Source organism: Brassica napus, chromosome C1, assembly GCF_020379485.1.
Source record: "Brassica napus cultivar Da-Ae chromosome C1, Da-Ae, whole genome shotgun sequence".
Classification (NCBI taxonomy): domain Eukaryota; kingdom Viridiplantae; phylum Streptophyta; class Magnoliopsida; order Brassicales; family Brassicaceae; genus Brassica; species Brassica napus.
Genome location: NC_063444.1, coordinates 4,732,562 through 4,746,098, shown reverse-complemented (window position 1 = coordinate 4,746,098; position 13,537 = coordinate 4,732,562). Strand labels below are relative to the sequence as shown.

General features: G+C 34.0%; 2 protein-coding genes across 2 annotated transcripts; both read left to right on the top strand.

Annotated features, from left to right (window-relative positions):
- The first annotated feature begins 3,722 nt into the window (after positions 1-3,722).
- On the top strand, positions 3,723-7,661 carry LOC106396832 (NADPH--cytochrome P450 reductase 2-like). Its single transcript, XM_013837329.3, has 17 exons — positions 3,723-4,215; positions 4,337-4,396; positions 4,474-4,550; positions 4,635-4,692; positions 4,796-4,879; positions 4,973-5,009; positions 5,085-5,154; positions 5,240-5,425; positions 5,504-5,596; positions 5,693-5,915; positions 5,997-6,080; positions 6,158-6,309; positions 6,399-6,495; positions 6,585-6,812; positions 6,886-7,008; positions 7,085-7,198; positions 7,287-7,661. The coding sequence occupies exons 1-17, from the start codon at positions 3,844-3,846 to the stop codon at positions 7,365-7,367; spliced, it is 2,139 nt and encodes a 712-aa protein (XP_013692783.2). The 5' UTR covers positions 3,723-3,843; the 3' UTR covers positions 7,368-7,661.
- A 4,070-nt stretch (positions 7,662-11,731) lies between these two features.
- On the top strand, positions 11,732-13,199 carry LOC106396836. The gene has a single exon (XM_013837332.3). The coding sequence runs from the start codon at positions 12,126-12,128 to the stop codon at positions 12,891-12,893; it is 768 nt and encodes a 255-aa protein (XP_013692786.2). The 5' UTR covers positions 11,732-12,125; the 3' UTR covers positions 12,894-13,199.
- Positions 13,200-13,537: the final 338 nt, after the last annotated feature.

Here is a 13,537-nt window from a genome sequence, read left to right as displayed (position 1 = left end):
CATAAACGCATATCGTGCTGTATATCAATTGTTAGTGATTTTTGCTTACGTATCGATCATATATGAACTCTTACAAAATTGTTATAATTTGATTGGTCGATGGTTTTTAATTTTTTATTTATTTTAATTAGATCTAAAAAGAAAAGATAAGTCTATAACCAATAAATATCACTTGCCAAATATAAAATATTAGTTACCTTATGGTAACTCTTAAATATAAAAAATGATCAATTTATTTATGTTTCTATAATTTCAACAATTAGTTACCATAAAGTAATTATAATTTTAACAATTAGTTACCATAAATCATAATTTGTAATATTATTATGTAATATTATTTAAAAGTAAGCAAAATTGTTATGTAATATAATTTCAACAATTAGTCACCTATGATCAACACGTAAGCAAAATTCATTAAAGTGTTCAAAATACAGAAGTAGGTAACTAATTGTTGAAATTATTACAAATAATGATTTATGGTAACTAATTGTTGAAATTATAGAAAGAGAAATAAATTGATCATTTTTTATATTTAAAAATACATAAAATAATAAACGACAAACCTTTTATATAAATCAATATAATGATTTTATATTCTTATTTAAAAGCATTATATTTTATATAAATTATCATAATAACTATTAACATCTCCTAAAGTTCATACTATATGCTTTATAAATCATCTATAAAAACATTTATCAAATTATTTATCTTGGCTTATTATATATTTTAAATTATTATAAGAGTTTGTAAATCATCTATCTATCTTATTAAAGTAGAAGTACTTTAAGTTTTTGTTTGCCAACATAGATAGCAATTAAAAAAAATAGTGATCTTTGGAAACATGGATACGAGTAAGTTAGAAAAAAAAAAGTAATGGGCTTATGCTATTAAAAAAATTGGAAGTCCATTACATTAAATTAAAAACTAATAGGCTTATGTTACTTGATATACATATTCAACTCAAAATAATGATTTAAAATTGATTTATATCAAAAATTCATTCAAAAATATACATATATTCAAATTAAATTTTTACTAACATATTTTTCAATAACCATTATAAAAATGTTTTCAATATATATAAGAAAAATACAGTACAAAGCTCAATTCAAACACCAACTTAAATTATGATTTTTATATTTCATATTGAAATTTAAAAATATAATATATGTGATTATATATATGATTGTACGTATAAAATATTATTAATTATACGATTACTTATTTGATGGTACGTATAAAATACGATTAATTATATGATAACACATATTTTTGTAACCTATGATGACACATATAGAATATATAATAGTGATTAGGGGTGGGCGTTCGGGTTCGTTTTCGGGTCTGTTTGGGATTTTGTGTTCGGTTCAAATATTTGAGGATTCGGTTCGGATCTGGATAACCAATTTTAATTATTTTAAAAAAATTAAAATTTATTATATGCTTTAGTTTTTTAAAAATCTATAAACAATAAAATATATTACATATAAATTTGAATAACATATGTCAGAGTACCTAACTTAACATATAATATGGTTTGGTTTAAATGTTTGTATATAGAATTAATAATTATTTAAGTATTTTTGGAGTCTTGAGTATATTTTAACTATTTACAAGTATTTAAACGTACTTAAAAGTATCATATATATTCAGGATGTTCTTATATTAATATATATAAGTATATAAATCTATTTTTGATACCCAAAATTTTGAATAAAGATAATTATATATATAAGTATATAAATCGGATTAGGTTTCAGTTCTTCAAATACCAAAATTTTGAATAATTCAGATATTTAATCAATTTTGGTTCGAATTTGGTACTACTTATTCGGATTGGGATCAACTCGGTTCTTCGAATTCGAGTTTTTTACCCAACCCTAAATAGGGACATAAAAACAAATAACATCATATTTACACCCGCCGGGCGTGCGGATCAAAATCTAATAAAAACTTAAAATCAAAGCGATGATATATTAATTGAGAAGTTATTTAAGAGATTTTTGGTTTATGAAATAAAGTAAAACCTTTTATAAATTGATTGTTGATAATTTATAATTTCGATTCATTTTTAGTTATTTTAATTAGATTTAAATAAAAAAATAAATCTATAAATAGTTAATATCACTTGCCAAAAATCTACATAATATTACAAATAATTATTTATAATAACTAATTGTTGAAACTATAGAAAGAGTAATAATGTTTGATCATTTTTATATATTTATAAACTACATAAAATAGTAAACAAAAAGTTTATTAAAATTGGTATAATGATTTTATATTCTTATATAAAGCCTTATATTTGTATATGGCCTTATATGTGTATATAAAGTATTATAATAACTATCAATATCTAATAAAATTCATACATGCTTTATAAATCATTTATAAAAATTATAAATACATTTATAAAATTATTTATCTTGGCTTATCATATGATTTAAATTATGATAAGAGGCTTTAATTTATTTATACAAGCTCATAAATTAATTTATAAAATATATTTTTGAATTTCATTTTATATTAAATGATAAATCACTTAATTGATTTTTTCTTAGGTGTCGATCATATATAGAGTTTGAGAAAATAAAATTATAATTTGATTTGTTAATGGATTTTCAATTTTTATTTATTTTATGAGTACGAAAATTAGTTCTAGAAATAGTTTGATCAGTATCCAAACGAGCATAAATATATTGCACAAAATAATTTATGGTAATTAAATATGTGATTTATATAATATATATAATTCTTCATAAAATCATTTTTAGCAATCAAGTATTTCTAAACTATATAAAATATTCCAAAAGCTTCAGTATTATATACCTGAAAAATGAAGTAATTTTATTAAAAACTGAATCATGAATATTGAAAGAGCAAACATCAGAAGATTATTTACTAACATTACATCCTTTTATCATCTCACGGTTTCTAAAATGATATCTAAACTTAAATAGCTCGACCATATAGTTGGGTGGGGTTATCGCTTATCATTGAACAACTTTGACATGAGTGGTTGGCCATCTTACAACATGTCTGCACTAGGAACCTTCTTACAATACACCCTTAAGTCCTCAACCCTTTAATTAATATTATTGAAGTCTTTTTGAATGATGCACTATATAGTATCTAGTATATATTATAATTAGTATCACATAGAACATAACTTGTTTGCTAATATAAAAGAGTCAAAGCTCATGTCATATTTGACCAACCAACAGCTTGACCGACTCAAGACTTCCCATGGGTCCAAGGCCATAGTGGTCGTTGAGGTATTGGCTCAATGTAATACCACGGGCTATGGAATCCCGCTTAATTAAAAACATTTGCTCTTTTCTTCAAACATAAAACCAGATATAGAAAATGATCTCCCTCTCATATGATATATTTTTTTCATTTGTGTTTTTCTTTCATGTTGTTCATAAATAACAATAAAAGAATGCATTACAATCTCTTAAGTCTTAAATTATAAACTTGTTAAATACTAGTTATTTCAAGCTGGATAATACTAATAAAAATATCTTAAACATGGGTTTGATAAAACAGGGAGATGATACATAAACATAAGTTAACCATGGCTAAAATCAAACGCGGTAGGTCGGTTTGACCGATCTGGTTTGGTGAGCGGTGGCAATAGTCTCACCACTCCAACCACGAAAAATAAAAATAATTATTTTAATAAAATATATATATATAACTCTCTTCTTCTTCCTCACATTTAATTTCTCCCAAAAGAGTCTCTCTCTCACCTACACCACACCTAACCAAACGCTCCGAGAGATCTTCTTCTTCTTCTTCTTCTCATTCTTCGTCTAGGCAGCACACCAACACGCCACCATGTCCTCAACTCCCATGAAAGCGTCTCCCTTTGATCTCATGTCCGCCATCATCAAAGGAGAGCCCGTCGTCGTCTCCGACCCGGCCAATGCCTCCGCCTACGAGTCCGTCGCCGCCGAATTGAGCTCAATCCTCACCGAGAATCGTCAGCTCGCCATGATTGTCACCACTTCCATAGCTGTTCTCATCGGCTGCATCGTTATGCTCGTCTGGAGAAGATCCGGCGGCTCCTCCGGGAACAGCTCCAAACGCGTCGAGACAACGCTTAAGCCGTTGGTGATTAAGCCTCGTGAGGACGAGGTTGATGATGGGAGGAAGAAAGTTACAATCTTTTTCGGTACACAGACCGGAACTGCTGAAGGGTTTGCTAAAGTAAGTTGCTTTGGTCCAAAACAAAGCTTTTGATTCAAAACAGAGCTTTTGGTTCAAAACAGAGCTTTGGTTTCAAAAACAGAGTGAAGATGATGAAAGTTAACATTTTGATAATTTGTAGGCTTTAGGAGAAGAAGCTAAAGCAAGATACGAGAAGATCAGATTCAAAATCGTTGATTTGGTATAATACCCTACCCTTTTAGAAAAGCTCGAACCTTTCTTGTTTATTTCGATTCTGATTCTGATTTGTTTTAACAGGACGATTACGCGGCTGATGATGATGAGTATGAGGAGAAGTTGAAGAAAGAAGATGTGGCTTTCTTCTTCTTAGCCACGTTAGTTTTTTTTTTTTTTTTAAAGCTCTGGTTTTGTCTTTATTGAAGTTGATCTTGATTTTTTTACAATACTTGGTTGTGTAGATATGGAGACGGTGAGCCAACAGACAATGCGGCGAGATTCTACAAATGGTTCACCGAGGTGAGTCTTTTTGTTGCTTGGGGGGGGATCTATTAGTTGTTGTAACGAGTGTTTTATGTTTACTTGTTTCTCAAGTTTTGTACATGTGTTATGTGTGTTACAGGGGAATCACAGAGGAGAATGGCTAAAGAACTTGAAGTATGGTGTGTTTGGATTAGGAAACAGACAATACGAACATTTTAATAAGGTTTTTTTTTTAAATTGATTCTTTATTTATGTTTTTTTATTATTTTAATCTTGTTTAAACTGTTTTGTTTGTTTTTGTAAATCTGTGTTGCAGGTTGCCAAAGTTGTAGATGACATTCTTGTGGAACAAGGTTTGTTTGTTTCTTTATTTTTCATCATTCGTCTTGTATTATAGTTTTCTAACTTGATGACTTGGTTTGTTTCAGGTGCACAGCGTCTTGTACATGTTGGTCTTGGAGATGATGACCAGTGTATTGAAGATGACTTCACCGCTTGGTATTTACTTAGTCTTTGTACATTCCTACTTTGGACATTTGTTTTTTTATTTTATTTTCTGAGCTCAGTTTGTTATCTCTTGCAGGCGAGAAGCATTGTGGCCGGAGTTGGATACACTGCTAAGGGAAGAAGGTGATACAGCTGTTACACCATACACTGCTGCTGTGCTAGAACACAGAGTTTCTATTCACAGCTCTGAAGATGCGTTGAATGAGAAAAACTTGGCTAATGGGAATGGTCATGTAGTCTTTGACGCTCAACATCCTTACAGGTGAGGCTTCTTCTTTTTTTCTTATAGTACTGTCTTATTAGTTTGATCTAATCTTTGCTTTGTTTTGGTGATTTAAAGGGCAAATGTTGCTGTGAGAAGGGAGCTTCATACTCCAGAGTCTGACCGTTCATGCACACATTTGGAGTTTGACATTGCCGGAAGTGGACTGACGTGAGTTTTACTGATATTTAAGAATGTATATACAGAAGCAGCGGGAATATTCTTGAAGAATTAACATGAATATATGTTTTGTATCTTGTTTGTCAGGTATGAAACTGGAGATCATGTTGGTGTACTTTGTGATAACTTGAATGAAACTGTAGAGGAAGCGCTTAGGCTGCTGGATATGTCACCTGATACTTACTTCTCCCTTCACTCCGATAAAGAAGATGGAACACCAATCAGCACCTCTCTTCCTCCTCCATTCCCACCTTGCAACTTGAGAACAGCGCTTACACGATATGCATGTCTTTTGAGCTCTCCTAAAAAGGTTGGTTGGTTGGCTTCACATCTAATCGTCATACATTGATATTTAAAACTCAATTTGTATTCATGCTTAATCTTCTTGCAGTCCGCTTTAGTAGCTTTGGCTGCTCATGCATCTAACCCTACCGAAGCAGAGCGACTAAAACACCTTGCTTCACCTGCTGGAAAGGTTTGTGCCATGCGGTTCTTGATTTTTTTCATTCTCTGGCAAGTACTATAATTGTTTTTATCTTTTCAACAACACAGGATGAATATTCAAAGTGGGTAGTAGAGAGTCAAAGAAGTCTACTCGAGGTGATGGCTGAGTTTCCTTCAGCTAAGCCGCCACTTGGTGTCTTCTTTGCCGCAGTCGCTCCGAGGTTGCAGCCGAGGTTCTATTCAATATCATCATCTCCCAAGTGAGTTACTTACTTCTCATTGTCTTCTTGGTCTTTTGTTTTCTGATTTTTTTGTAGTGTATTGACCATTCTCATGTTATCTTGTATAGGATTGCTGAAACTAGAATTCATGTCACATGTGCACTTGTACATGAGAAGATGCCAACAGGAAGGATTCATAAGGGTGTGTGTTCCACTTGGATGAAGGTAAAAAAAGAGAGTTGTGATCTTGCCAACATGATGTGAACTCTTAAGGATTAAATCTTGGTGCTTCTTTTGTTGGGTTGTAATAACAGAGTGCTGTGCCTTATGAGAAGAATGAGAACTGTTCCTCAGCGCCAATATTTGTTAGGCAATCCAACTTCAAGCTTCCTTCAGATTCTAAGGTACCGATCATCATGATTGGTCCAGGGACTGGATTGGCTCCATTCAGAGGTTTCCTTCAAGAAAGGCTCTCGTTGGTAGAGTCTGGTGTTGAGCTTGGACCATCAGTTTTGTTCTTTGGATGCAGAAACCGTAGAATGGTAACTACAACTCAAACTTATCATTTATCATCATCGGTTTGTTCAGTGTCCTCAAGTCTTCTCATATGTATAGGATTTCATCTACGAGGAAGAGCTCCAGGGATTTCTTGAGAGTGGTGCACTCTCAGAGCTAAGCGTTGCCTTCTCTCGTGAAGGACCAACCAAAGAATATGTACAGCACAAGATGATGGACAAGGTAATGAGCTTAATAACCAGATCTTTGCATAGGCTTTCAGGTTCTTGAACTGACAAATTTTTGTGGTATGTTGTAGGCTTCGGAAATCTGGAACATGATCTCTGAAGGAGCGTATGTATATGTTTGTGGTGACGCAAAAGGCATGGCAAGAGACGTTCACAGATCTCTCCACACCATAGCTCAAGAACAGGTTCGGATGAGACCCCCAAAATCTTAGAAGACATCAATCTCAACCTGTCTGGAGAGGGTTCTTACTTGTGTTTTGTCATTGTTTTCAGGGATCAATGGATTCTACAAAAGCAGAGAGCTTTGTGAAGAATCTGCAAATGAGTGGAAGATATCTTAGAGATGTATGGTAACGAGCGCCCCCACCCCCCCACCCTCAGACGCTCACTGTGTACTTGTACAGAAATGCCACAGCATGATGATCATTAAGTTGTGATCGCAAGCCTCCTTTTCATCCATTTTATTTCATAATAATTATATTTTTTCCAACCCTTGTTATATAGTCCCCACACAACATAATGAAAACAAAAACGCATAATATGTGATGTGGTATTTGTGAAACAGTTGTGTTATATACAACGTCTGTAACTTTGGTATGAATAACTCTTTTTGAGACATAGATTTAAATAATATTATGCCTCCGTCTTCATATATTCGTAAAATACATGTGGTTACATGCACTGACGCACACAAGTAACACAGACTACACAGTATTATAAATTGGCGAAGATATTGTGTTTTTATTTGTCAAAGAAAGATCTGGTCTTTTTAAAAATAAAACACAAATTGGGGCAACAGTGAAGAGGCAAAAAGAGTTATGTCGCGGTTCTTTGAATGTAAGAGGCAAATGGATTAGTAATGATTATGGATGACTGAAACCTTCTACTTGGTTTCAAAGCGTTTTTTGGTGGTTGGTAATTATTATTTAAAAACGAAACATGAAAATAATGAGTTGAATGGTTATGAGGTAGCTTAGCTGGGAGCATATTGTAGATGTGATTTAATACCATGTGAATTACATTGATACGTGCGAAATTAAGTTGGTGGAGTATAGGCTACACTCTTCAACAATAACATGTTTCTTTCCTCTTTCAACTACCTTTTTGGTCTTGTGTGTTTCTCATAAACCAGCCTTCTTATCGATTAGCACTACAAAAAAAAAAAGTAGGATTTGTTAACTATAATGTAATTGTTTGTAGGGGTTCATCCTCGACCCGCGTTTATTGCATGGTTACTGGACACTAGTAGTACCATCTTTTTTGATAAAAGAAGAGGTCAGACAAATGAAAAATCAAGTGGACATTGTCACACTCGTAGGTGATGCACATGTATAAATAATCTCACATGATTGCATAAATGATTTATGTATTTCACATCTAAAATTTGGAGGAACACACAAATCACTCTTCGATCACCCTTACGGGTTTTGGTTGTTTACAGTGATTTGTTGTTATATTTTTTAACGGCCCATTGTTACATTCTTTCGGCCCATCTGTAACTTGTTCAGACTTGTCCAAAACACACGTCATACAAACAACTTTATTGTTCTAAGGTATGGTACAAATAGTTTAGGTGACTTGAACTACTTTTACTTGTAGCACCATCTTCTTTAGGAGGTCCAGAAGTAGATGATGCAGAGTCATCAATCATGTCGAAAGGAACCAGTAACCTTTCTTGTTTTGGGGATTGAACGTATCATTTTGTTTTGAATATGTATAATACTAATAAAATGTCCACTAATTATTATTTTTGGGGTAAACATGTTATGAAAGGTCCCCTAATTGCATTTTTTTTCATCTTTAACTGAACAAAAAATTAGCCGGCATCGTCTTTGACCATCCAACAGATACTTATATTATTTATATTCTAATTGAATTCTAAATTATTCAAAATTAAAATGACTAACACGAGTTGTTCAGAAGTCACGTATATGACAAATCAATTTGGGTGAACCACCCATGATATTCTTTTTTTTTTCCCATTAATATCGATAAACCCAGTGCACAGTATTTGTCATTTTAGGTCAGTTCATAAATAAATAAAATAAATAAAAATGTTCTCTTAATTAGATAAAGAAACACGCTTATAAGATAAATATAAAGTTATCATATCATACTTCTATTCTCGTTTGAACAAAACAAAACAAAACAAAACAAATAACTTTTTGGTGAACTCAAAACTCTTGTTCTTGTGTTTTCAAGACTTTTTTTCCTCTCTGGCCCGGTTATCGAGAAACCAGATCTGAGAACAATTTTTGATGCCGGCGACGCTCGCCGGCGTCGTCTTTGCTCCTCCTCCTCTCTGCTTTGCCCCGACGACGCTCTCTCTTCACTTTGCTCGTTTCTACACTCTTCTTTTGTCATAGTTCGTTCTCTTACATTAATGGCGACGACATAATTTATGGTTGTTGAGCGCGTAACCACCGGAACAGGTGGCTTCTCCTGGGATTCCGGGAAGGCTTTGTTACCTGGTCCGTTATCTCTCTGCTCCACCCCGTCTGGTCTCGTCATCTTCGTGACCCACAACCACCTCCGATTTGAAGAACTTCTTCGGCGCCTCCCCTCCGTTCATTTGCAACACCATTTCACTGCCTCAGCCTCCATCGAAAAGGCCCTCCTTGTTCGTGAGGGTCCACTGATTCGCCGACCAGATCCGAAAGATTCCGGCGAGGACAACCTCTCAGCAACGATTGTCTTTTATCCCTCCTCCGCCAGCATCTTCACCATCTCCAACAACCACCTTCGCCTCGCCACGTCTTGTCTTGCTTGGTCGGATGTCGACAAACAAGATTCAATAGTTTGGGCCATGCCCATTAAGAGTGTTCTAAAGATTTCGGTTGTGTTCTCTGAGGTCTACTGTTCAAGCTTTATGTCATATATATCTTTATTGAAGATTTTACCGTTTATTGCATCGGAACCGTTACTATCTCGACCACCCTCCTCTTCCGAGGAGAAGACCTCACCACCATTTCCTTTTCCAATGGAAAGAGATGATTCCTCGGCTTCGTTGCCGAGCGTTTGTTTCAGGTTCCCCATCGGCTTGCTATCTTGTGGAGCGGTCTCTACGGGACCAGAAGATGCAACCGAGAGTATTTCGGTATCTCTCGTAGATGAGGTCTGGACCTCAACGTCACATTATGTGACTATTATACAGCTGTCCGACGTTGTCGTGAAAGCTCTCTCGACGCATTCAAGCATCGTTTTGAATTCGCTGTCATCTTCGGTTGAAGACCTATCTTGTTTAGTTTACTTATGTGTTGTATTTTCGGCTTATGGCCAAAGAGGATGGATAATTCCCTCTTTCTATTGTATGGAAGAAGTTTAAAGTTTGAATGAAAGTAAGTTGTGTTTCAAAAAAAAAAAACTTTTTGGTGAACTCCTGCGAATCATTATAGTTTTGCGTTTAAAGATAATATATTAACTTCCACCATATGATGTTGTTATATAAAAGGAAAACAAATCATATTTTGTGGTCAAGCAATGTGGATATGAGTAACCTAATTATGACTTGCAGGCCTTGAAGTTTAAGTTGATGTAAGTTGAAAACGAAAGAAAAAAGTGGAGTTTGTGGCTCTAACTGCTTCCCTTTACTTGTGTTCTGTAACAATTGATTACCTTTCATTACTCTTCCACGAGTTTTTTCTTTAATTTCCTTCTTTTTAAATCCTAGCAACAAAGTTTTTTCACTAATGAGCTATTATGGTCGTTTGCAATTAGTGTTGGCCGACGAAATGTTGCCGATCATTTACTCGCTAACCTCAGTTTCTCACACTGATTAATACCTCAACACTAGTTTTACATTATTTTGCAACCAATCACCATGTCTTAGTCTTTCTATTAACTAGTCTTGAATATATTTCCACAAACAATACTTCATACATTTTCTTTTGTAAACGTTCTTCTTTTAATACTTTTTTTTATATTCATATCTGAAACATATATTTCGTGAGAAAAGAAAAACAATTGATGTGAATTCTTTTCTGGAGTAGGGTTCCATTAATTGTGTGAATAATAAAAATGTAGTCTGTAGAGATCCTTATATAAAAGCCTCAAAATCTGATGCAACAAAATAAGAAATAAGAAAATATTTCATTTTTCAAACTGTACTATTTGTAACACTATACATAATGGTTTTAACCTTTAAGCCATATTAAACAACAACATATATGTGGCCAGTGGCCATTTACATGATCATTTGTAAGATCACAAATACTATATTGGTATTTCCAACTTGGAAAATTAGTTTCACAGTATTCTGCATTAGAAAAGTATAAACTGTGAAATTTTGTCAACTAGAGTTTCATATCAATGTTTCATTTTTTTTTTGGAACTCTCATATCAATGTTTCATATAAATTCAAATTTGATTGGGTAAAAATAATTAAATGTTTTGACTATATCTACTACTATCATTCTAGAGCATGCTTTTGGATCATACAATTTTCTCATGCGAAATAAAGCATAATTCAAAAAGATGATCATGATGAATGACATAGAGACTAGCGTCACTAAATCTTATTCGCTCTAAATATTTTGTTGGTTCATGTATAAGTACACAACCTCTTGGATAAATTCGTAGCAAGGTTCTGATTAACGAAACAACATGTCTGATAAAGGTGGTTGCTCTGTTTGTAGAGTAGTAAACATATATAGACGATTAGAAATTTTTATTAAAACCGAATTTACTTATGCAACAGTTTCAATATATAGCTAAATATATATAGTCTTCAATTGCTTAATAAGGTGGTTTAGTATTTTCCCTTTATGAAAAAAACAGTTGTGTCATTTTAACACGTTTCTCAAAATATGTATATTGAATATGCGATTGGTGTGATCTATACATACGATGATTCTGATATTGAAAAATGATTTTCAAATGTAAAAGGGATGCTTTGGATCAATGATGATATTGGTAACTTCCAATTCTGATTCTGGGGAGGGGTTAGGATGTGAACAAAAATGTTGTCATGTTTTTTTATTTGTTAAAACAATTGAAACAGTTTTAGTAAAAAAACAAACAAACAATTGAAACAGTAGTATATATATGTATGTGTGTGTGGTGACAAAAACTTGAAACTTTCTTCATTCTATCTCTCTCTTTTCCTAAAAAGACATGGAAACTTCACAAAACACCAATCTCCAAAACCCTAAACCCACAAAGCCATTTCATCGTTGCCTAGAAGAAGAAAAAGAAGAAGCACACTCTCTCCTAAATCTTCCCCTCAACGCCGAGAAACCCAATTCCACCGCCGCCACAACCACCACTGAAGACCAACGTAAACGTTCAATAGAGCTTTTTGAGTTCCTTACCTCAACCACCAACTATTGTTCTCCCGCAGAAAACATAATCTTCGGCGGCAAAATCATCCCCTTAAATTACCAAAACGCCATCCTTACCTCTCCCGAATACATTCGCCCTCGCATAAGCACAAGATCCGAGTCCTTATCCGCTATACAAGGCAACAAGCTTAACCGTCCCGTGGCACGTGACAATGCAAGACCCATGAGGATAAGCCGTTCTCTAGATCATCGCAACCTCACACGTGGATCAACAGCCGCACGTGGAAATGCTTCTCCGACAAAAAGTACGACAAAGCCAGAAACGGTCTCTTCGGGAAATAGAAAAAGTGTTAAACCGAGATGGTATGTGATCATGTTTGGACTGGTTAAGTTCCCGCCGGAGGCCGAGCTGAGGAATATAAAGAGCCGTCAGGTTCGCCGGAATGTTCCACCGGTTATGTTCCCGTCTCCTGCTGACCGGAGGCCTCGTAGAACTCGAGGGTCCTCACCGTCTCCTTATTGGAGGTTTCTCAACGCCTTGAGTTGCGAGGAGCCCACAAGTGTCGCTGCAACGACACCGCTTTGGCTTCCACATGCTTAAATTACTGTATTATCCCTAAGAAGTAAGAACTATAAACCATTGTGTGTGGCTACTACGTACTTGCTTTGTCGTCGACTGAGAAGGAGATAATCGTCATTTACTATAAGATAAAACGATATTGTAACTTATTTTGTGCAAGAAATGTCGATATTGTAAGTTATTTTGTTAATCAATATTGATAGTAGTTTGGACCATAACATACCTTTTTCTTTATGTTGTATACATTTTTTTTTCTTTTTTTTCTTTTGTATTTAAGCTCATTTTGTTTGAATATTTGAATACAAAATCGTTTAAATTTTTATAAAAATTAATTGGTTAGGTAGTGGAGGAATGAATGATATGATCAGAACTGGCACGAGAAGGACATGAACAAAATTTATTACTTTACTTTTCCCTCTGGGACTAGTCGATTTTTGATATAGACAGGAAGTTAGATAAGTTTCGTGAGCATTTATTTGTGCTTCGAAATGCATGGTTGATATATGGTATGATTATTCAAATTCCAATCTTAGAGACTCTGACGTTCACCGTCTTTTTGTCCAGAGACTTCTAGAATGAAATCCATTTCACCATATTCATGTGTCTATGAAACTACTACACAATACGGTAAGAAAACGTTATTTTTGTCTTGCGAATTGCGTATT

Bases quoted from the DNA above. Each gene is read 5' to 3' on its own strand.
- LOC106396832 (XM_013837329.3), top strand. From the start codon at position 3,844: ATGTCCTCAACTCCCATGAAAGCGTCTCCCTTTGATCTCATGTCCGCC. The intron at 4,551-4,634 runs GTTAGTTTTTTT...TTGGTTGTGTAG, and splicing joins GCTTTCTTCTTCTTAGCCAC to ATATGGAGACGGTGAGCCAA. The intron at 7,009-7,084 runs GTAATGAGCTTA...GGTATGTTGTAG, and splicing joins AGCACAAGATGATGGACAAG to GCTTCGGAAATCTGGAACAT.
- LOC106396836 (XM_013837332.3), top strand. From the start codon at position 12,126: ATGGAAACTTCACAAAACACCAATCTCCAAAACCCTAAACCCACAAAG.